Source organism: Dendrobium catenatum, unplaced genomic scaffold (genome assembly GCF_001605985.2).
Source record: "Dendrobium catenatum unplaced genomic scaffold, ASM160598v2 fragScaff_scaffold_1639, whole genome shotgun sequence".
Lineage (NCBI taxonomy): Eukaryota > Viridiplantae > Streptophyta > Magnoliopsida > Asparagales > Orchidaceae > Dendrobium > Dendrobium catenatum.
This window is the reverse complement of record NW_021320101.1, coordinates 1754171-1775730: the sequence shown is the minus strand read 5'-3', so window position 1 is coordinate 1775730 and position 21560 is coordinate 1754171. Positions and strand designations below refer to the sequence as shown.

The window sequence follows — 21560 nt, the reverse complement described above, 5'->3', positions numbered from 1 at the left end:
TGAAATTTTGTTCAATTTGGGAGTTACAAGTCGATTTTTTTGTGAAATTACATCTGTCTTTCATCATTGTCAGCATATTCTGTAGAGTTGACTTGTGAAGCACATATTGAGATCAACATTTAAATATAAAATTCCAAAATAAAAATGCCTAAAATAAGTTAAAAGTAAAACATTACTCCGGCCATCAATTTGCTCGTTAATCCTTGCAAAGCTGCAAAATTGATTTTCAATCCCCATATCTATAATTGTTAACATTCTCCGAAGCGTTGAGGGTGTACTAACAACTTAGATCATGAAGAGCCTCAATACTTCAATCAAACATCAACTACTAAATTCTTGATGGTCTTCTTTTTATTCTTTGCTTGAAGCAGAAGTTCGACTGGAATCTTGATGGGTTACTGGATCGCGAGGAGTTTGTAGAGTTTATTCAAGCATTGACAGCCGACACCGTTACTGCAATCGGCCGCAATCTTGTAATCGCGCTTATCATCGCCCCAGCGCTGGCTTTGGCTGCAAAGAGAGCAACCGAGGGAGTTCCCGGAGTAGGGAAAGCAGTGAAGAAGGTGCCAAATTCTATTTATGCCTCCATTGTGACCCTCGCTGTTATTCTCTTTCAAAGGGATGGTGAAGATTATGAGGCTTATGAATAGTTGCAGCTGAAAAGAGAACAGATTAATTGGCCTTTGTGTTGCTACCTCTGCAAAAATATTTGCGATTATTTGCCAAATCAATGTATATAGATTTGTGATGCCAACTGTTTTTTTAATTAGTTAGTTATATATATATATGTATCTAGCGCAAAATAGACTTTCATTTGCACACATATCTAGGCTGGTTATGCTTGCAAGATTTGAGGTAAAGTTTGCCAAATCCTTTCTGATGCAATGATTGGATTTCATGTTTTTCTGATCTGAAGGGCATACATATAACAAGACACTGTAAGTTTATTCATATATCTTTAAGCCCTGTCATGACTATATTCCTAATATAGGAATTCTCCAAATTACAACACAGTGGTCAAGGAAAATTCAGAAATGCCAAATGTATAGTTTTTCCCTCCAGTGTTAAACATAATGAAATATTCATCTTTCTCATCATCAATATTAGTTGATGAATCAGGAGCACAAAGAATTGCAATTCAGAAGGTTTGAAGAACTGACTAAAGGGGGTTTGTTTAGTCTTTATAATGTGGTTATTAGCCTCTGAAACTTTCCAACCAATTTGTTCATCACAACCCTCAACTCTATACGTGACTCGAGCATTATAATCTCTCTCTTTTTATATGATTAGAGCAAATATATGTATACTTGGTAAAATAACACAAATTAGTTAACTAAAATGAAACAACTTCAAATCATGGGCAAATCATGATCAAATCATTGTTGAATCATGATTAAATTATAATTGAACCATATTGGAACTGTCATTGAACCAATCAAATCATCTTCGATCATCATTTGAATAATTTTTAAACCACGATTAAACCATATTTTTTACCATCTTCAAATTATGATCAAACCATCTCGAATCATGGCTCGAAGATGATTCAATAGCAGTTCAAAGATAATTCAAATATGATTCAAATTTTGATACGATCAACATTCAAAGTTTGTTCAAAGATTATTCGATTACTGTTCAAAATTTATTTGATTATGATTGAAGATTGTTTGATTATGTGTTAATCATGATTAAAAAAAAGTGAGGTTCAAAAATGTTTCTAACAAGTTCACATAAAATAATATGTTGTATGTTTAGGGTTTATAATATGAATATCATACTCAAACATAAATAGTCAAATATATAGTATCACTAACCTTCTCATAGAATGAATGGCGAAACCGTCCCCATGAAATTTTGTTGTACATCGAACACACACAACTGTCACTATACAGCAAAAATGTGCTGGAAAGGAGAAGGGTTGAGGAGCTCCAATGATTGAATGACCATGTTACTCTATTTTGTTAAGAAATAGGCTTTTTTTTTTTTAAATGAATTTATTAACATATTTTCACAAGTGTACAAATATCAGAATTATTTCTCTAATTTCCGCTATTATGGGGTATATATATATATATTGGTTGTGTATTACATCTTTTATTATTTATATATCTAACATACAAGTTGATACATTATTAAAAACTGTCTTTGATCTGGGAGTGAATTTGATGCATATTTGAATTGGGAACTTCCAAAATTAAATTCGGGACTATCCAAATTCTGATTTAAGCAAACTTATAGCCAAGTTGGACATAGACTTAAGGACACCAAAATCAACATAATTTGAGACCAAATGGGCTCAAATCAGAAGTTTAAAGTATATTGAGAAGTTTTAGACTATTAGTTAGTTGACCAAATGATATCCAAATATATTATGCTTATAATCGAGTGGCTTGACGAGACAAATCCAATAAGCCCAAGATCACTTCATTCTGATATTATTAAGGCAATTAAATATTGAATGAATGCCCTATAAATCAATATGAACCGTCAAATGAGCACTCCGAATTTGCTTTGGATCTCCTCCATATTTATAAAGCTTTTCACTCTCAGAATCTATAAATAGAGCCCACTCTCTACATGAGGGAGACTTTTAGCTGGAAATTGGAGAGAGTTCTGAGACTTCAAGGATCCTAGAGCTCAACACGAGCACCACTTTAAACGAAGTTTTGTCCGCTACTGCCTACCGCCAACCACCTTCGGACTTCTACCTGATCACTGACCATCGTCATACTGCCACCTAGCCTTTGACCACTGCCAGACCTTTGCCTTGCCACCTACCACCTTCAAACCTCCGCCCAGCTACCTGACTGTCGCCTGGCCTCAGACAGTTCTGAGATGTCCACACGGCCGCCTACCACCACCGGACCTCTGCCCGACTGTCGAACCACTGCAAGGCCTCCTATAGTGGCCAAACTTTTGCCTGACTGCCTACCAGGTTGATCCTCCACTAGGCCACTGATCGCCGTCGAACCACCACCTGGCCTTCGACCCTCGTCAAACCTCTGCTAGGCAACATACCACCATTACACCTGCACCTGATCATCGCCAACCACCGTTAAACCTCCACCATGCTGCTAGACCACTGTCCAACCTTAGTATATTGTCGAACCTCTACCCGACCGCATAACACTATTGGACCTTTGCTCGATCAACAGTAACCATCGAACCACCTCCCAATTGCTGATCACCGTCAAACCTCTGCCTGACTATGGACCTCCGCCTGGTCGTTGACCTTTGTTGGGCCTTCTTCTAGCCGCTGCTATCAAGACTTTTGACCTCTTCATCCGACCACGATCTTTACAAACTCCTGAATACGCATACAAAGCTTGACTGACTTTCCAAACAATTTTAATTTCTCTTTCTCCAAGTTAAGGGATGGGGTTAAGCTTTGTAACTCACTCAAGTATAATTGAATCTTCTCATCTTGGCAAGGCCCTGTGGTTTTTCCCTTTTTGGGGTTTTCACATAAAAAAGCTCGGACGTTTCCTTGCTCTCTCAACTATCTATTTGTGTGTTGAATATCCGTACATTGCTAGGACAAAAAATTCTCTTACTCTACTACTGTGAAAATATTAGCCCGCAACACAATTCATTATATTTACTTAAATAACTTTCAAAATTCTAAATCATGTATACAATATTACTAATATTAATTTATTAAGATAAACACATTTTTCATATATATTTCGATGTAATTTAGATACTGAAGTGCTATATAAGTAAATATATCTAGTATAATGCTATAGAAGTAAACATAAATATTTATATATTTGACATATGAAAAATTATGATATATATGTGAATCCTCCTATATTTTTATATAAAAATGTTATTGAATGTTTTTTGAATAATAACATTATAATCAAAATTAAAATAAAATTAACATATTTATTAATAAAAATATTAATTATTGCTCTTAGAGCACGCTATATTTTTAATAATAAAGACAAATTTAAGAACAAAAGTTGAAAACAATGATTTAAAATGATGTAAACGTATTACTCACCATCTATTAGTTATAGTAACAATTATATATACGAGCCACGGGGGATTCGTGAATGCTCTCTCGTCCGAGTTCAAGGCCCATTAGAATTTAGAAGAAGCTCGCTCTCAATTCTGCGGGATTCGATTGATCTCCCTTCGAATCCGGCAGGCTCTTCCGTGCCTAGGGTTCAAAACCTTCTCTTTTTTTATTCCTTTACTTGAAGCCTGCTTGTCTAAGCCGAAGACTAAGGAGAGATGAGCTTCCAGGATCTGGAATCGGGCCGGTTGGCCACAAGTAGGAGGAAACTCATCAACGGCAAGCAGGACACGACGCAGGCCGTAGCTTCTGGTGTTTTCCAGATCAACACAGCCGTCGCCACCTTCCAGCGCCTTGTTAACTCTCTCGGAACACCTAAGGACACGCCCGTGCTTCGCGAGAAGCTGTAAGCAATCCTTCTTATACTTTTTTTTTTTTCTGATATTCTAATTACTTTATGCATTTCTTATCAAACCTTTTTCCTTTTAAATTATGACAATCTGTAGTAGTAATTTTAGTGCTTCTATGGTCATGCGTATATAGCTGTTTGGGGGTAAGCGTGCATACAGAAGCGTTCCATGATAATGGTTTAGGGATTAATTGGACATTGTTGGTTTGTAGATTTTAACACTTTTGAACAGAAATAAAGATTTTCGACGTTAAGCTGGATTTGGTTGGAAGTAAGGAAGCCCTTTTATTACGTTCTGACATGTTCTGATCAGGCTGGCTTGGAAGCTTGCAATTCATGTTTTTGTGGGGGCTCTAAACTTTTACCAGGCAACTTTATATGTTGCTTAGTGCTTTCTTTAGGTAATGCTCTCAAAATTTTTTGAACGGAAGTTACAGTTGAACTTGCCCCTTTGAACTGTTTAATGGAATTGTTGGATCAAGTTTGTCTGTGGGGGGACATTTTGATCCTACTCGCTAGACAAACTAGGATAAGAGATGGACGAAAAAGTAGAAAAGATTTTAGAATTATATTACTTACTGTGAACAAAAAAAGTGATATCAAGTTCTAGAGATGCCTTTCAAATCTAATTTTTTAGGGTTGCAAAAGCTATAGGAGAGGCTACACCTAAAGAATAATGCAATAAAGACATTCAATTCCTCGCATAGAGACATACATTTAGTTCCCTATTTATCTTATACCTTTGGAGAGCGATTTGCAAAAAGAATGAGAGAATTAGACAAACGAATATATTATTTTTACCGACTAGTAAAAAAAAGAGTAGCAAAAAAATTCAGAGAAAGTGATTACCAAATTCATGAAATGTCCATTCTCAAAAAAGGGGCGACTAGGCTAATGTAAAAAGAAGATAACATTTTAAACACAAACTATCTATCTATATATGGGGCTTCAACTCCCACGCAGGGAGTATTATCGCGACTTACTCATTTAGCCTCGGATTGGTTTCACTTTAGTTGGTCCATCTTTGTTATTGATCGGCATCCTTTTAGGCTAAATTTTTTTTGTCAGCACTAGCCTTTAGACTCACTTGAGTTAAAAGTGTTTGACATTTAATTCATGCGAGTTCTACGACTTATTTTTTCATTTCTCTATGAGTTTGCCACAGGGGAGAGTTTTTTGTGCTTAAAAATGAAAATTTTTTATTTTTAGTGAAGAGTTGCTTAGCTTAAGGTTAGTTGGACCTGTGCAGTGATCTCCATTTGATAATTCCTGGGGAGTTCATGTCGCTTTCTCATGCGCCCGTTGCTTGGTCCTTGGGCGACTAGCTATAGATAGAGATGGAAAATGCCTATCTTTTACAAAAAGTTCGATCTCCATAATGAGTGGGTTGTCATATCACTAGTATGCTATATTTCTTTGCCATAAATTAATGACTTGTGACTTTTAAAGAGATAAAAATTGATGTGTGTTGATGATAGTCTCATTTCAGTTCTATAGAAATTTGCAATTCATCATAGGTGATTTGATGTTTTTGTCGCATGAGGATTCGTCTTCCCATATTCCTATCATAAATTATGACTGAAGGTCATTTCTTGTCACCCTTTTATTCTCTACCTTGTATACTTGTTTTCCTCTATCGATTTGCCTTACTTTCACCTTGAGTAACATGTCGAGTGATGCTGCTCTTTGCATTGAGTTCTTGAATTCTGACTTTTGTTTTCCTTCTTTGGTTAAAGGGACATGATATCGAATGACTATGGTTAGAGTTTGGCATTGTTGATGATTCCATGGTTTGGGTCATTTAAAATGCAAGTCTCCAAATCCATTGAAAGAGGACTACTTTTGTTCTTATTTGGACCGGTTTTACTATGGACTATGACTCCACCTTTTCTTCGAGGTGGCGGCCATCCTTCGCTGTCATGGGATATTACTTGCTCAAACTGTGTCGAATAACTTCATCTTCCAAGCCGCATTTTCAGCCCTCTTGTAGGAAAGACAACTGTAGTGGAGCATGCACCTTTTCTGTTACTGATTTAGTGGAGCATGCATTCTCTTCACCTCCTCTTGTCTAAAAATTCATGGGTTGAGGATGATGAATTACTAGAGGAGTAGGTTCTTTTTTTTGAAGTCAACTCTGATATGGCTCGTAGGTAATAACCCTTAGGAAACCCCCAATGCCTTTAAATGCGCTATGATCCTTTTTCTAGGTGCCTCAATGCAGACTTTCCATCTACCTGGGAGTCTTAGCTATAGATTGTCTACCAGGGTGCCTGAGCTTACATATAGGGAGCAATCATGATTGCTCCGATTTTAAGCCTAAGTTAGTCTACCGTTTTCGTGTTTGGCTAAATTTCATGTGGGAAACAAGTTTCTCTAAAATTGACCTAAGCTATTAATGCGTTGATTTTCCAATTTTGGGGCCGCTTGACTCCAAACTAAGAGTTTGTGCATTATGTTTTAGTTCTAGTTTCTTGGCCATTTATATTTTTTTGCTATATTTTTAGGCGATGATTTGTGGTAGTGACATTTGAATGAAGAAGAAAAAGATTTCCTTGAATGGAATGAGTTTACCTTTTTAAGTTGGAATCCTTTATGTTGCTAAACGTTTTCTTCGATTTTGATTAAATTATATTCTCACTCTGAGTGTTTAGTCTTTGGAGGTGTTGAGTCTAGGGTGGGTTCACGAAGTGTTGAATGGGCAGTCCTTTTGTCAACCGGATGCCTCTTTCCCTTGCCCCACGTAGGCGGGAGGATTATTTTTTGGTCATGGGGTATCTAGTCTTGTTTGCGTTGAGGTCAGTCCCTTGGCATGAGATCCCATCTTCTGGTTCACCGAGTATGAGGATCCATGCTATGTGCTCACCTTCAAAACCACCCTTTGGAGTCACTCGAGTGCTTCTAAGATCATCCTTGTGATTCTCTTCTCCATCACCATCAAATCACGGTGAGTTCTAAAGTTTTGATTCTTTATATTCACCAACATTTCCTCATACAATTATTCTATCTCTTATTGTTCTCGGATCATCACTTAGTGGCATCAAGTCAACGCTTGCAACATCTTTTAGCAAGTTTGATTCAAATTTGTCCATGGGGGACACCCTTACCCTACTCTTGAGACTAACTAAGATGACATAATAAGTGAAATGAGAGATGGGCAATTAAGAGGAAAAGCTCTTATAATTTTACTTACAATGAAAAATAAAGGTGACATGAAATCTTTAAGATACGCCTAGAATTCTCTGACGTGACATGAAATCCTAAATATGTTTTTCATCCACGTATTTATATGATTGGAATAACTATAGGAGAAGCTATACCTAAAGAATAATGCAATAAATACATGATGGGATTGATACAGACACATGGACATGAATCTAATGGCAACATGTGGATCTCCATAGCCGACGTGGCGCATAGGCACGCTCGACAAGTCCTAGTGACAAGTGCCTCTGGAGTAATTTTTTAGGTTCAGATGTCGGTTAGATGGGGTAGTCAATGCTACTCAATTGGAATGGTTAAGCACTCCTGCTGATGGGGCTAGTAATCGTTTGGTAGATGTATGTTCTTTTGAGATGAGTGTTTTAGTTGGTTGAATTCTTTTGAGATGAGCTCCTCTTGATTGAGGTGAATATGCTCAGAGCGAGTTGCTCATGGGTGAGACTAATGACCTCTCTAGCCATGCTACTCTAAGGTGAGTGTCTTTTTTTATCTGACTCCTTTGGGGAGAGTACTTCTCTTGGTTTGTACAGCTCGCCTAGATGCTTGGTCCATGCATAGGGGCATATAGGAATCATTCTAGCAATTGCCATTCCTTTATTTTGTTTATAAACATTGTTTATATGGTGCGATTGATTTTGCTAATTAATTGATTGTTAATATTTTAAGTGAGATATTGTAGATCCTCCTTGAATCTTTAAATATATTTTTGGTTCACACATACAAGTTAGCATTGTCCAAGAGAATATAGAAAAGAGTGGATTTTTAAATTTCTACAATTTGGTGCATCTCAACTAGTTGTGGAAATATGTTATTACTTCTAGGATGACGTAATATATGTTAGAATGCATGGAGATAAAAAATGGGGCTTAACTTGTGCGTAGAGATGATGGATATTTTAAATGTAAACTTAGGGTCATGATTGTAGAGTGAAGTAGCTAGGTGATTGAGAAATTATTCAACATAAGTGGATTGGAGTTTGATGGATGAATTGAAGGTACTCCTAAATTCATTTTGTAAATGCATCCTTTGAAATAAAAGAAAAAATATGTAAAATAAAAATATTTTTTGTGTTCATGGAATATAAATGACTCAAGAGGAGATGGTGTTCATCTTAGCAAGAAAGGGAAGATATTAATGAAACCAAATTGGCATTTGAGAAATTATTATTGCTAATGAGCTCCTAAGAATGCTTTTGATTTGTGTGCATTGGATATCCAACCCGCATGAACCCTTGATCTTCTAAGGGGAAGATGAAAGAGGAAAATGATTGAGGAATGAGAGGGTGGTAAGGCTACCAAAAATTAATCAAAACTTGAAATCTCCTTAAACTCACTCAAAATTGATTAGATCGAGCTACTTGCTAACTAAAATCTTTTTTGAGTTTGCCTCGACTTGCTTGAATATTGTTCTGACTTGTTATGTAAGTTGAAATATTTGCATAAAATATATAATGCACATAAGATTAGATATGTTATATATAAAATTATTCATATTTATTTAAATATTTAAATAAAAAATAATTTAGAGTTGACTCAAATTTTTTTGAAGTCAACTCAACCTTGAGTCAATTCAAGTTGAAATCAAAATTTTGTAATTTAAATTGGGCTAAATCCGTTGTATATTGGACCCAATGAAGTTGGCGTTTTTTTATGAATGTAATGATAACAGATAAGAAGGTGGGTGTGGAGCATTAGAGGGGAAAACATATAGAAGGGGGCATTTAAGAGGACTCATGTCCAAGTGGCAAGTCTAAGTGAAAGCAGCGACAACGACCATATAAAGGTGATGAAGGAAGTAACATCAATGATGGTGTTTCAACTTGAATGGTGGCACTTGGGATATGTTGGAGCTCATGGCTAGCATCTAATTGATGATGTCACTTAATATGTTGGTACAAGCTCTTGGTAAGTTAGATACGAATAAAAACTAGTGGCGAAACCTTGAGCCATATTGTGGAAAAAACTTAATTTCTTACTGGAAGGAGTATTAGGCAGTTTGGTGGCGTTGGTGTCAACTTTGACATCTTACACCAAAGGAGAATAAATAAATACAATTGTAATGGCAACACAAGAGGGAATGTTAAAGAGGATCTGGGTTTGTAAAGAAAGCATAAGATGATGCAATAAAGGAGAAGGATGAAGGAAATATCTTAAAAACATAATCATGATGTCAAGTAACAATAGTAGGTTGGATAACACTATATGGAACACAAGCAGGAAAGAGTTGTAGAAGGGATTAGGGGTATTAAAAAAGGATGAGGGGATTTGTGGATTGCAAAAAATCCCGAACCTTGATCTTTTAAAGCATTAAATTGGCATTTATCATTTCATTCTTGAAGATACTCAATCGAGGGAAAACCATTCTCATATGTCACAGTGACGGTTTCACTTCATCATTGGAATTTTGATTCTAGGGAATCCCAATGTTTTTATCGTTGAAGAACTATATAGATAAACTGTATGCTGTGTCACAACAACAATGCACTTGTACTTCATCATTCTAACTTTGATTTTAGGGAATCCCAATGTTATTAGCAATGAGGAACTACGTAGTCAAAATTGACCCCCCTCTTGCCAATATGGGTTTGTGGAAGCGGTTGATATTTGTAGGTTTGTGAGGTTGATTGTGGAGTTACTTTTTGACTTCAAGTTAACAATACAACAAAATCATTGCTTCTTGGCTACCCTCTAAAGTTAACCCTTTGTAGAGTAAGCAAAAAGTAATTCACAAAGTTCATATATTATTATGATAAGCCCAATTTTTGGGATGTTTGTAAAAATCATATCTTTGTTTTTATAGTAACATCAACCATTTTGGCTTTGGTAAATAATGTAGTTGAATCAGAAAATTTTAGTTGTCTAATTGAAACAATCAACATAAGCAAGGCACTCTTAGGAAAGATAATAGGATAAAAAAATCATTTGTACTGCATGCAAAAGTACCAATGCACACACTGCTCTTATCTTTGAAGGCGTCCAACATTTAACATTTAGGTGAAGCATCATGGAAGGTACCAATCAGAATTTCTAGAAGTTACTATAAGTATATATACTTAATGTCTATTATCAAAATTATTTTTAAGTTATTTCGTTCATAAACATCAACAAGCATGGTAGTGATGTAGGATGTTTTAGGGTCTATGGTTACTAATGAAGTAATGATTTAGAATGATCTAAGCAAATCATGTAGACACATTAATGCAAATTTGAATATATATGTGCATTGAAAATGCAATACATGCGCATTGGGACAAGAAAATTAACAGCTGGAGAATAGATTTTAATTTAGTAAATTTTTATTAACTTTTTTTTTTAATTTTAGTTAATTTTAATATGCGTTTGGGATTTTTGTTTTAGTTTTATCAAAAGCATGCTATTAAGTTGATCCCTACAGAGCCAGGTTATGTTATGTAATTTCTATGCTAGTTTGGTTTGGTTCTCTATTTTGGGCTGTAATTATAATAATCTAGTTATCGGGATGATCCATCTTCTATGGATTGGTCTGTATATAGACACATGCATGCGCCTATAACTTCAATTCAAAGACCTCTTCATGCCCTAACTACCATTGGTATCCTCACATCTAACAATGTCCTACCTTTCATTGTGTTTGTCTATTTGTATATGGGTCTTGCAGTTTTTATTGACGCACTAGTGAACCATCCCAAAATAATGCTGGATATGATCTATGTTTTGAATATTGTGGCTAGTTCTAGATTGCCAACTTTGGTCTCTTTTATCTTTGTTAATTGAGTTGAGGTTTTGTGATTATAAATACAAGAATACTGAGGTATATAAAATTAATTCCAATAATAATTTCTTTGAATATTTTATTTACTCTTTATGCTTGAGTATTGGTTGGATGTGAATCTAAACGTTGTTTTTCATTCATCTCCTTGCATTCTTACTTGATATAACTTCTCAAATCCAATTCTTAAAATATTATAATTCCTATTATCATATCTAACACATTATCCAATTTAGATATTGAAAATTGATCTTTAATGGTTATCTTATGAATTGAATTCTATCACATATACACTAATTTCTTTCTTAGATGTACGAAATATCAAAACTGCATCAGGTTTTGAACTCTCACAAATTCTATTTTAAGCACCTTTTAAGCTTCAACTCAGGATGGCTTGTACTTAAAGGCTCGCATAAGATAATAATTAAAGATATAATTATAAGCTTTCGTGAATGGTTGAAGGAGATTAAGGGTTCGTTTGGGACAACTTTCTTGTTGCTTTGCTTTTCAAATCTCAAATACAATTCTGTTTGGCTATTGTTTTCTTGTTGATTTCTCATTGAGGAATTTCTGTGGTGGAAAATTACTTTTTATAAAAAGAGTTGCTCTGTGTGGGAGCTTTAAGAAAGCAGCTACTTAATTTTTTAAAAAATAACTTATTTATAATATCCATAGCATATTTAAAAAAATTTCTTTCCCACAATAGCATTACAATTACTTTTACAAAACATTATAGGCATCTGATAGACACATGCATGCGCCTATAACTTCAATTCAAAGACCTCTTCATGCCCTAACTACCATTGGTATCCTCACATCTAACTATGTCCTACCTTTCATTGTGTTTGTCTATTTGTATATGGGTCTTGCAGTTTTTATTGACGCACTAGTGAACCATCCCAAAATAATGCTGGATATGATCTATGTTTTGAATATTGTGGCTAGTTCTAGATTGCCAACTTTGGTCTCTTTTATCTTTGTTAATTGAGTTGAGGTTTTGTGATTATAAATACAAGAATACTGAGGTATATAAAATTAATTCCAATAATAATTTCTTTGAATATTTTATTTACTCATTATGCTTGAGTATTGGTTGGATGTGAATCTAAACATTGTTTTTCATTCATCTCCTTGCATTCTTACTTGATATAACTTCTCAAATCCAATTCTTAAAATATTATAATTCCTATTATCATATCTAACACATTATCCAATTTAGATATTGAAAATTGATCTTTAATGGTTATCTTATGAATTGAATTCTATCACATATACACTAATTTCTTTCTTAGATGTACGAAATATCAAAACTGCATCAGGTTTTGAACTCTCACAAATTCTATTTTAAGCACCTTTTAAGCTTCAACTAAGGATGGCTTGTACTTAAAGGCTCGCATAAGATAAGAATTAAAGATATAATTATAAGCTTTGGTGAATGGTTGAAGGAGATTAAGGGTCCGTTTGGGACAACTTTTTTGTTGCTTTGCTTTTCAAATATCAAATACAATTCTGTTTGGCTATTGTTTTCTTGTTGATTTCTCATCGAGGAATTTCTGTGATGGAAAATTACTTTTTATAAAAAGAGTTGCTCTGTGGGGGAGCTTTAAGAAAGCAACTGCTTAATTTTTTAAAAAATAACTTATTTATAATATCCATAGCATATTTTAAAAAAGTTTCTTTCCCACAATAGCATTACAATTACTTTTACAAAACATTATAGTCATTCCAAACAGACCCTAAAAGAGAGAATGAAAACCATTAGATAATGTTATAAAGATATATATTAGCGGGCGATGGCTTCTCACTACTCTTGCTTTGCTTGTCCTTCTTCTTCCTTCATAGTTCCTTCTTTTTTACAAAAGAGTAGCTCATGTGTTGCAACTTTAAGAAAGCAGCTACTCGATTTTTTTAAAAAACAACTTATTTATATTATCGATAGCATCTTTTAAAAAAGTTACTTTCTCACAATAGCTTCACAATTACTTTTACAAAACTCTACAACCGTCACAAACCAACCCCTAAGAGAGAATGAAATCTATTGGATAATGTTATAAAAACATATATATTATTAGTGGATGATGGCTTCTCAGTTTTATTGCTTTGCTTAACCTTCTATCTTCTTAGTTTTCTTCTTGCTTATCGTGTGCATCATTGCAACTCATGTAATTATCCATTTTTTTTTATACAACATGATTTAGTTATCTCTATGTAGGCTATGTGATATGATTTGAGGATCAAATCAGCACCAAATAGTGAAAAATAACCACCAAACTCAAGAGAAAACAACAATGGTATGCAAGAACAACACTATAAAGCTGAAATAGCAATCTTCAATCGAAGAAACACAATATACAATTGATTCACTATTCAAGAGGTGAATCGGCTCTCCCCTAATTTCCTAGAAGCAACTAGGAACCTAAAATCACCTAAGAAATAACTTCAGAAAATTTTCGCATAATCCCTCCCACATACAAACTTCCCCACTTAAAAGCAACCCTAATCCCACCATAAATGCATCTCACACTTCCTCCAATGATCTCCCCTTAAACTTTTCCCACCATAAATGCACCTCACATTTCCTCCGGTGATCTCCCCTTGAACTCTTTACTCCTATTGGTCTGAAATGAGGTGTTAGGACCCACAAAGCTGAAAGGGTGAGGTCCTCAGCCTTATCACTATGTCCGTCCAAGTATTTCTGCCACTTTTCTAGGTTTGATCAATCCTTGTGGTGTTGCGTGGTCTTCATTTCATCATGTGGCTTTATCTAATCTAGTTTATGTTAGCTTACTTTTGATGCACCATCTTGATTCACTTAACCTAACAAGTTGGTTAGTCAAATCCAATGTCAAGCGAGCCTTCTGCATTAGTTTTATGCTAAAATTTACTTCGCAAATATACCATAACTATAGAATCTCTAGCAAAATCTTTCATTGGAAGATTGTTCTCATCTCTTCCAAAAGATTTTAGTTGTTGTGCTTTATCTCTGCTCTAATTATCTAATTTTCTTGATAGAATCTTCTCTAATTTAGTTTTTCGTTAGCAGGCACAAGACAAGGCTACATATTGGACAGTTGGTGAAGGACACCTCAGCAAAACTTAAAGAAGCCAGCGAAACCAATCATCATGCAGAAGTTAGCGTGAGTACTCGTAAAGTTATTTATTTTCAACTTCTGCATTGTCAGTCTTTTCTTATATACTCATTACTTTAATTATCCCTCAGTTTTATTCTGTTTTTAATCTTATTTTGGGCGGGATACCTTTGTATTCCCATGAAAATTATTCATCGCATTAAATAGTTAACTATTGAATATAATGTTGGCTTAACAATTTAGTGAAGGCGTTTTAAGATTGTTACATCATAACTTTGATATGCTTACTTCCTCGTTGAAGCCCAAATAGAAGTTGTAGATAGCCTAATTAAAATTCTTTGCAGTGTTGTTTCTTTTGCATATCATCAGTAGAAACAGCTGCGACAGTCTTTATACCAACCATTTCCTGTCAACCTATGAACATTTATTCTTTACTCATTTACATTCAAATAAGCACTTGCGCGTCTCATTTTAATCCTAAGGCATTACCTTGTTTTGTTTTTTTCCACCATCTGGTTGTTTTATGTCCTCATACCATCAGAACAAATTTTCTATTTCTTTTTCCTCCACAAATTCTAATTATATGGTTTCTCAAATGGAGTCATTGTTCATTTATTTTCTTTTGTGCGTAAACAAAGGCACTTAGCCCTTTTTTTTTCATATATTAGTATCACCTCATTCTCTTTGCTTAAATGCTGAAATGACAGCAAAGCAAGAAGATCGCTGATGCAAAGCTTGCAAAAGATTTCCAAGCGGTGCTGAAAGAGTTTCAGAAAGTTCAAAAGCTTGCAGCTGAGAGAGAAACAGCATATACACCCTTTATACGCGAAGCAGTTCTTCCTTCAAGGTCTGGATCGTTTGCTTTTCACGTAGGCAGTTCTCAAGCTTAACTGAATTTTGTAGCTTATATTTATATCTGTTAGTGTAATAGTTATCAGCAGCAAGATGACATTTACTGGATGTTGTCTTAGATACTAATTCTAATAGTCTATCGTGTTTAAAGTTGTATTATATTAGTTGATGCATGTGTTGACCTCAATACTAATGTCGGGGTCAAGTCGACTCACACGGTGAGTTTCAAAAGTGAAAGAGTGCGGCGTCGTGCATAACTATCCCGACAACACCTGTTGGCCGAAAATTCAAATAGCCTAAATAGTCTTTGTTCTCAAAACGGACAGCGTCAGCTCGTCCGAAGCAACATATATAGCTAAGATCAACGTCGATGTTGATATGGATTGTCGTTCAACAAAATTTTAAATTTTGTATGCACGTGAATTGAGGATGCATTGACGTGCACGAACAACGACGATATGAAGACTGAGTTGATGCACGATTAATAAACATAATAATAACTTGTATCAATTTTTATTTAAAATTAATTACAAAATAATAAAAAATAGATGAAACTAAAAAAAAATCTAAATAATTATATTCCTAAACTACCCTCCCTCACATAACATGCTCCCTCATACACTCACGGCTCACTCGTGACTCTAGTCACGTACATGAAGAAAATTCATATATTAAAATACATTCTCTCGGTTTCAATATTTCTACGACAACTTCAAAAATTTTGAGCTGAACTCGATCCTTTGTTAGCAAGCAAACCAAGTTGATAAGGTTAAACTAATGAAATGACAATACCTATAAATCCTGAATGATAGATGTGTTGAAAACTAATCTCAACCAAAGAGGATCATGCTTTTTAAATGCCTCCCAAACTTATGAAAATACAAATATTTAACGTGATTTCAAATTCATCTCGATGATGAACATATTAAAAGTTAATATCAACCGGAAGGTTATTTATATTTTAAATGCCCATAAATCTTAAAATTAATCTTTAAATGGGCTCTAATTTTAATAAAAGTTCAAGATGAAATAAATAACCCAATAACTTAAAATAAAAATCTATCCACTCTTTATAACAGTTTGTCGATGAGGATAAATTTGGAAATTAATATTCATTGGAGCGTAAACTCAAAAGTATAGTGCACTTATATTTCACCAACAAGAAATATTTCCTGCGCGTTTTTCGATCGTATTGTGCAAATATATTCATGACATATAAGTGCACTATACAAGAGCATTGAACAACATGTATGCATACCATTGGCAATGAAAGTGCAATTTATGCAAATGCATTAGTAGATATATATCATACTAATATGTAAATGCATAACGTAAAATGTACTGAAAAGTATGCATCCGCATGGGCCTCGACGAGCGTGACATATATACATGTGATTTCTGAGGATGCTACGCAGATAAGCAATCATATATGAATTTTAAATATACTGCTCTAAAAGTGTGCAAACATACATTATACAAGTGTACAATATAGCACACATATTATTTAAAATAAAATTTAAATAAATCGTATGTGCTCTGATAAGTGTTTACGCTCCTAAACCCTTACCTGAGAATGTTGTGCGGGTCAAAAGTGAATTTAATTTTATGTTCGATCCTTCTCTTCGAATGGACCGAAGTTGACACAACTTGAACCAACGAATAAATATACGGTCATAGTGTCTATAGTAGATCGGGTTTAACTCCTAATTTTTGGATTTATGGGTACTATCATTTATATTGGTAACATGTTCAACTCGCTAACATCTATGATGTTGGGAAGGAATGTTAGATCTTCGCATGCACTAGTTATTAAAAGGATGAATTGTCAGATAACTCTGTTTGGTTGATATCTTTCCAAGGCCACCGATCGCCCATAACAATAGCATAGCCACCCATGTCGCATGCTAATGAAGTACTCGACAACCTGTAAGGAGCGCCCTTTAAAGATTAGAGTATGCTTGTCATGGCGATCGGTGTCATCGACAATGTCCACTCCCATCAAGTTGTTTGGCTGACTGTCGAGCACCAGTTGATGCACTAAACGGAAATGGTAGGCGACGAGGTGCAAGGTGAAGAAGAAGAACTGCACACCCTCTTTCTCCAGTGTGGATGAATCCCCCAGAAGTTGCATGATGATAGTGAATCCCCTATTCGAGAAATATGAGGGATATACAAACAACCAAATGTTCTCTGGATGTGGATCTAAGCATAGATGTAATGTCAAGAGTTGCATCATGCCCATCGAGTGCAGGGTTCTCTGAAATGGTTTTGAATGTTCTGAAAATCTTGTTGAGAATCACGAGCAAGAGAAATACATTCTCCGTGTGACAAAAGGTTGGCCGCTAACAAAGTATTACACCGAATGGCGCCTCCTTTTTCGAGGAGGACAAATGTACACAGTCAGCAAATTAAAAATCCAACATGGAATAATTCTTTGCTCATACTTGGAAGAGCAGGAGACATGTATACTATATTAGTGGATGGTTCTACAAGATCTTTTGAAAGGTATCTTGCAGATGAATAGAGGGTTGACTGAGCTCCTCCTTCTGAATGAAGCTGTAGATCCATATGTCTAGAGGGATAGTGGCCTGGGAGCGCATCGATAGCTTGGCCGCTTTACAAACTCGTTGAGTAGCTTAATGCATTTGAAAGCACTACTCGCAGAATCAGTTCTCCCTCCTACTCCCGTTCGAGGAAGGCCTCCTACGGAATAGTTCCTCATATGGAGGAATACATTCTTTATATCAATGTCCAAAAAACGGTTGGCCAAAAACGTATTGCAGCTCTCATAGCATAATTGTCAGCTCCTTAGGGCCCACCCAACAAGTATTCCTTGATGGTCCCAAAATTCTACTACTATTTTTATCCAATAATGGGGGATACTCTCAAAGAAAAACAATGAAGCATATACGAACTTGCATATATCTGCTTCTTTCAAGATATTCTTGTGAGCTTTTAAGATATACCTTGCGCAGGGAACATATTTGCGCGCAGGTTCGGAGAAATGTCCCACTGGAGAATCCCTAGGCAACTCATGCGTAGCAGATTGCAACTAGTGGTGGCTCGGCAACCTTGATTGTCCAACTTGCTCGATGTGTCGGCAGTCGGCTCCAAAATATCACACATACCAAAGCTCACATGAACACGACATTGCTCTTTAGTGGATTATATTACATACACTTCAATTTGATGGTAGCCAGGCCTCCATTCGCAAAACGGACAGCACCAATGTGTCCGAAGCAACATAAATAATTAATATCGACACTCATATTAATTGAGATCGTCGATCGGTAAAAAATTAAATTTCATGCGTGCAAATCAAGGCAGTATTGATGCATGTGAATGACGACGACATGGAGATTGATTTGATGCACTATTAATAAAAAACATAATAACTCATATCAATTCTTTTAAAATTAATTACAAAATAATAAAAAAGAGATGAAATTAAAAAGAATCTAAATAATTATATTCCTAAACTACCCCCATCACATAAAACACTACCTCATTCACTCATGGTTCACTCACAACTCCACTCACGCACACGCATGCCCGACCCTCTCTCCTGCTCTCAGCTCTCTCTCCGTCGCATGTCCTACCTGTTGCCTGCAACTCCCACCACTGCCACCAAGTTAATATACTTTCTTCTTCTTCTTCTCTTCTTCTTTGTCTTCATCTTTCCTTCTTTCTTCTTCTTTCATTTTTTTTTCCTTTCTACTTCATCTTTTCTTCTCTTTTTCTTCCTCTTCTTCTTCTTCTCATTCCCACCTTTTTCTACTTCTTCCTCATCATCCTCTTTCCTAAACCTAACACTAAGCTAACCCTAATTTGTCTCTACCTCTACATCCTTCAAATCACAATGCTCCTTCACAAAAAATCTTCCTCAACTCCACCAAAAAGCCCCATCATCTTTCACTTTCTCTCTCTATATCTAAAGAGAGAAAATTCATAATTTCTCTTTTCAAACACCTCATTCTTCATCTCAAACACCTCCCACTCTCATTGCTTCATTTCCCTAACTAGAGAGAAAAAAGGACTCACACTTGGTCTGATGATCCCCGCCTCCAACATCCCCCGGATTAGCTTCTCAATCTCGTCCTTCTGAATCTATGGCTAGTGGTATAGCGGGACACTAATCGGTGACACCCCCTCCCTCAAGGCCATGGCGTGCTTGTCCCCTTGGGAGTGGTAAACCCTGTGGTGGCTGAAAGACCTCACTGAACTGTTGTATTAGTGGCTATACTGAGTCAGAAATGTCTCCCTCCTCCATCCTAATCCCCTCAACATGCTGCAGCTAAACCAAAAATCCTCATCCTGGCGTGTACTTTTCATCACATTTGAGACATAACCCCCTTGCCTGTTTATCCTACACTTCCGCTTCCACCATTGAGTTGGTCCTTACACCTCTCTTGAATAGAGGATCGCTTGTATCTTGGTATTTTCTGGTTCCTTTCATCAAATAATATAAAATATCTACTGTTTTATAGTTTTGCTTGGAGTTTTGTGGAGATTTCTCGCTGATTTTTCAAAATTGATAATTTTTGCTTGAAAACTTGAGTGCCAGGCTTTCCTTTCATTTCACTGCCATGTAAAGTTTTAGTTAATTTGTGGGAGTAATGATGTAGATCCAAATAACAACTGAAGCTTTATGCAGGTGGCAACATTTCTGCATTCATTTTTATTCATCCTGTCTAATATTCTAAATATGTAGTGCCATGTTTGTGCAGCTACACTGCAAGTGAAGCTGATATTGGTTCTGAAAAAACACCAGAGGAGCGTGCTCTGTTAGTGGAATCTAAAAGGTGTGAGAGTATTTCATGTTCTTCATTTGTTATATATGCTGATGATTATATTCCTGAAATTACTATTATAAATTGATCTTATATGCATCAAAATTGTTTTCCCCTGGCATTCAGATCAATTTGACCTCGCATGACTTGCACTTTGGGCATTATTACAAAAATGAATGTAGAAACTCAGCTCACACCTTTCAAACCATGCTAACGAGGCATGACATTTCCCTTGATACAGCCACGCAGATTACTGCTGATCATAATTTCCTAAAATATGGCCTTTGAACTAATTGTGCAATTGTTTTTTCCTTGGAATATTCTGTTATTCTTTTCATGCAACTTAGCTATGCATGAATCTTAATTTTATTTAAATTATGTTCAACTTCTGCTGGCATAATTATTACTAGAACTATATGCTTGCGCACACAAAAGAAAATATTATGTCGTATACAAATCTGTTAGTTTTATTTAGGAGAAAGTATTAGCCTTTTGTAGGTAGAATGATTTCATTGGTTTGTCTAAGCATGCTTTGAACTGCTGTAACTATTCATTTGTCTCCACCTGTAACTGAAAGTTATTGTAGTCTGAATTTGTTGAAATTATAATATGTTGATTGGATGCATTCAAGAACTTTTTTGACCATCATGAATTATTCGGTACTTCAGGCAGGAGGTATTGCTATTGGATAACGAGATTGCTTTCAATGAAGCTATCATCGAGGAGCGACAGCTAGGCATACAGGAGATTCAACAGCAAATTGGTGAGGTGAATGAGATATTCAAAGATCTTGCAGTGTTGGTTCATGATCAAGGAGTTATGATTGGTGAGTTATTCTTCTTCGATTCTATCCTTATTGATTCTTTTGTAGTTTGCTAACCATCATTAATAATTTGCAGATGATATCGACTCCAATATTGACAACTCCCGTGCGGCTACTGCACAAGCAAAAACTCAATTAACCAAAGCATCGAAGACACAGAAATCAAACTCATCTCTGGTACAACACATGATGTTCTTCTCACCAATATCCTCATTTATAATCGTTTTTTTTTTTTTCTAAAGAATATGATAATTGGTTCTGCAGGGCTGCTTGCTATTGGTGATATTTGGGGTTGTCCTACTCATATTAATCATAGTCCTGGCTGCTTGATGGGGTTAAAATTGATGTGATGTGATATGATCCAATGCTGCTTGATATATGGCATCGGTTGTCTGGTGTGAAATTAGCCTGGTTGCAAGGTTATGTGGTTTTCTTGATTTCTTTAGTGCCTTACTGCCTTGATGTTTGCGTTGAGATTGTTTACCCGTGTGAGTAATTAAAATTGAGCCCATATTACGTTTGTTAATATCCATAAAATAAATAATTTTCAGATTTCAACACACAAGATACAACTAGCTTAATTATCCATGAATGATGGTTGTCCACAGTT

At 35.5% G+C, this 21560-nt stretch overlaps 2 protein-coding genes across 2 annotated transcripts; both read left to right on the top strand.

Annotated features, from left to right (window-relative positions):
* Positions 1–332: 332 nt before the first annotated feature.
* On the top strand, positions 333–988 carry LOC110110666 (the record flags this gene model as incomplete). Its single annotated transcript, XM_020842258.1, has 1 exon — positions 333–988. A coding segment is annotated over one exon (318 nt), but the record flags the coding sequence as incomplete, so codon positions are not given.
* A 3048-nt stretch (positions 989–4036) lies between these two features.
* LOC110110636 (syntaxin-22) lies at positions 4037–21515 on the top strand. The gene is made up of 7 exons (XM_020842217.2): positions 4037–4427; positions 14440–14533; positions 15193–15332; positions 20065–20139; positions 20796–20953; positions 21027–21127; positions 21215–21515. Exons 1-7 carry the CDS (start codon positions 4240–4242, stop codon positions 21278–21280), a joined length of 822 nt encoding a protein of 273 aa, XP_020697876.1. The 5' UTR covers positions 4037–4239; the 3' UTR covers positions 21281–21515.
* Positions 21516–21560: the final 45 nt, after the last annotated feature.

Excerpts from the sequence above, each read along its gene's own strand:
- LOC110110636 (XM_020842217.2), top strand. The coding sequence starts at position 4,240 with ATGAGCTTCCAGGATCTGGAATCGGGCCGGTTGGCCACAAGTAGGAGG. Across the intron at positions 14,534-15,192 it reads ATCATCATGCAGAAGTTAGC|CAAAGCAAGAAGATCGCTGA; the intron begins GTGAGTACTCGT and ends CTGAAATGACAG. Across the intron at positions 15,333-20,064 it reads GAAGCAGTTCTTCCTTCAAG|CTACACTGCAAGTGAAGCTG; the intron begins GTCTGGATCGTT and ends ATGTTTGTGCAG.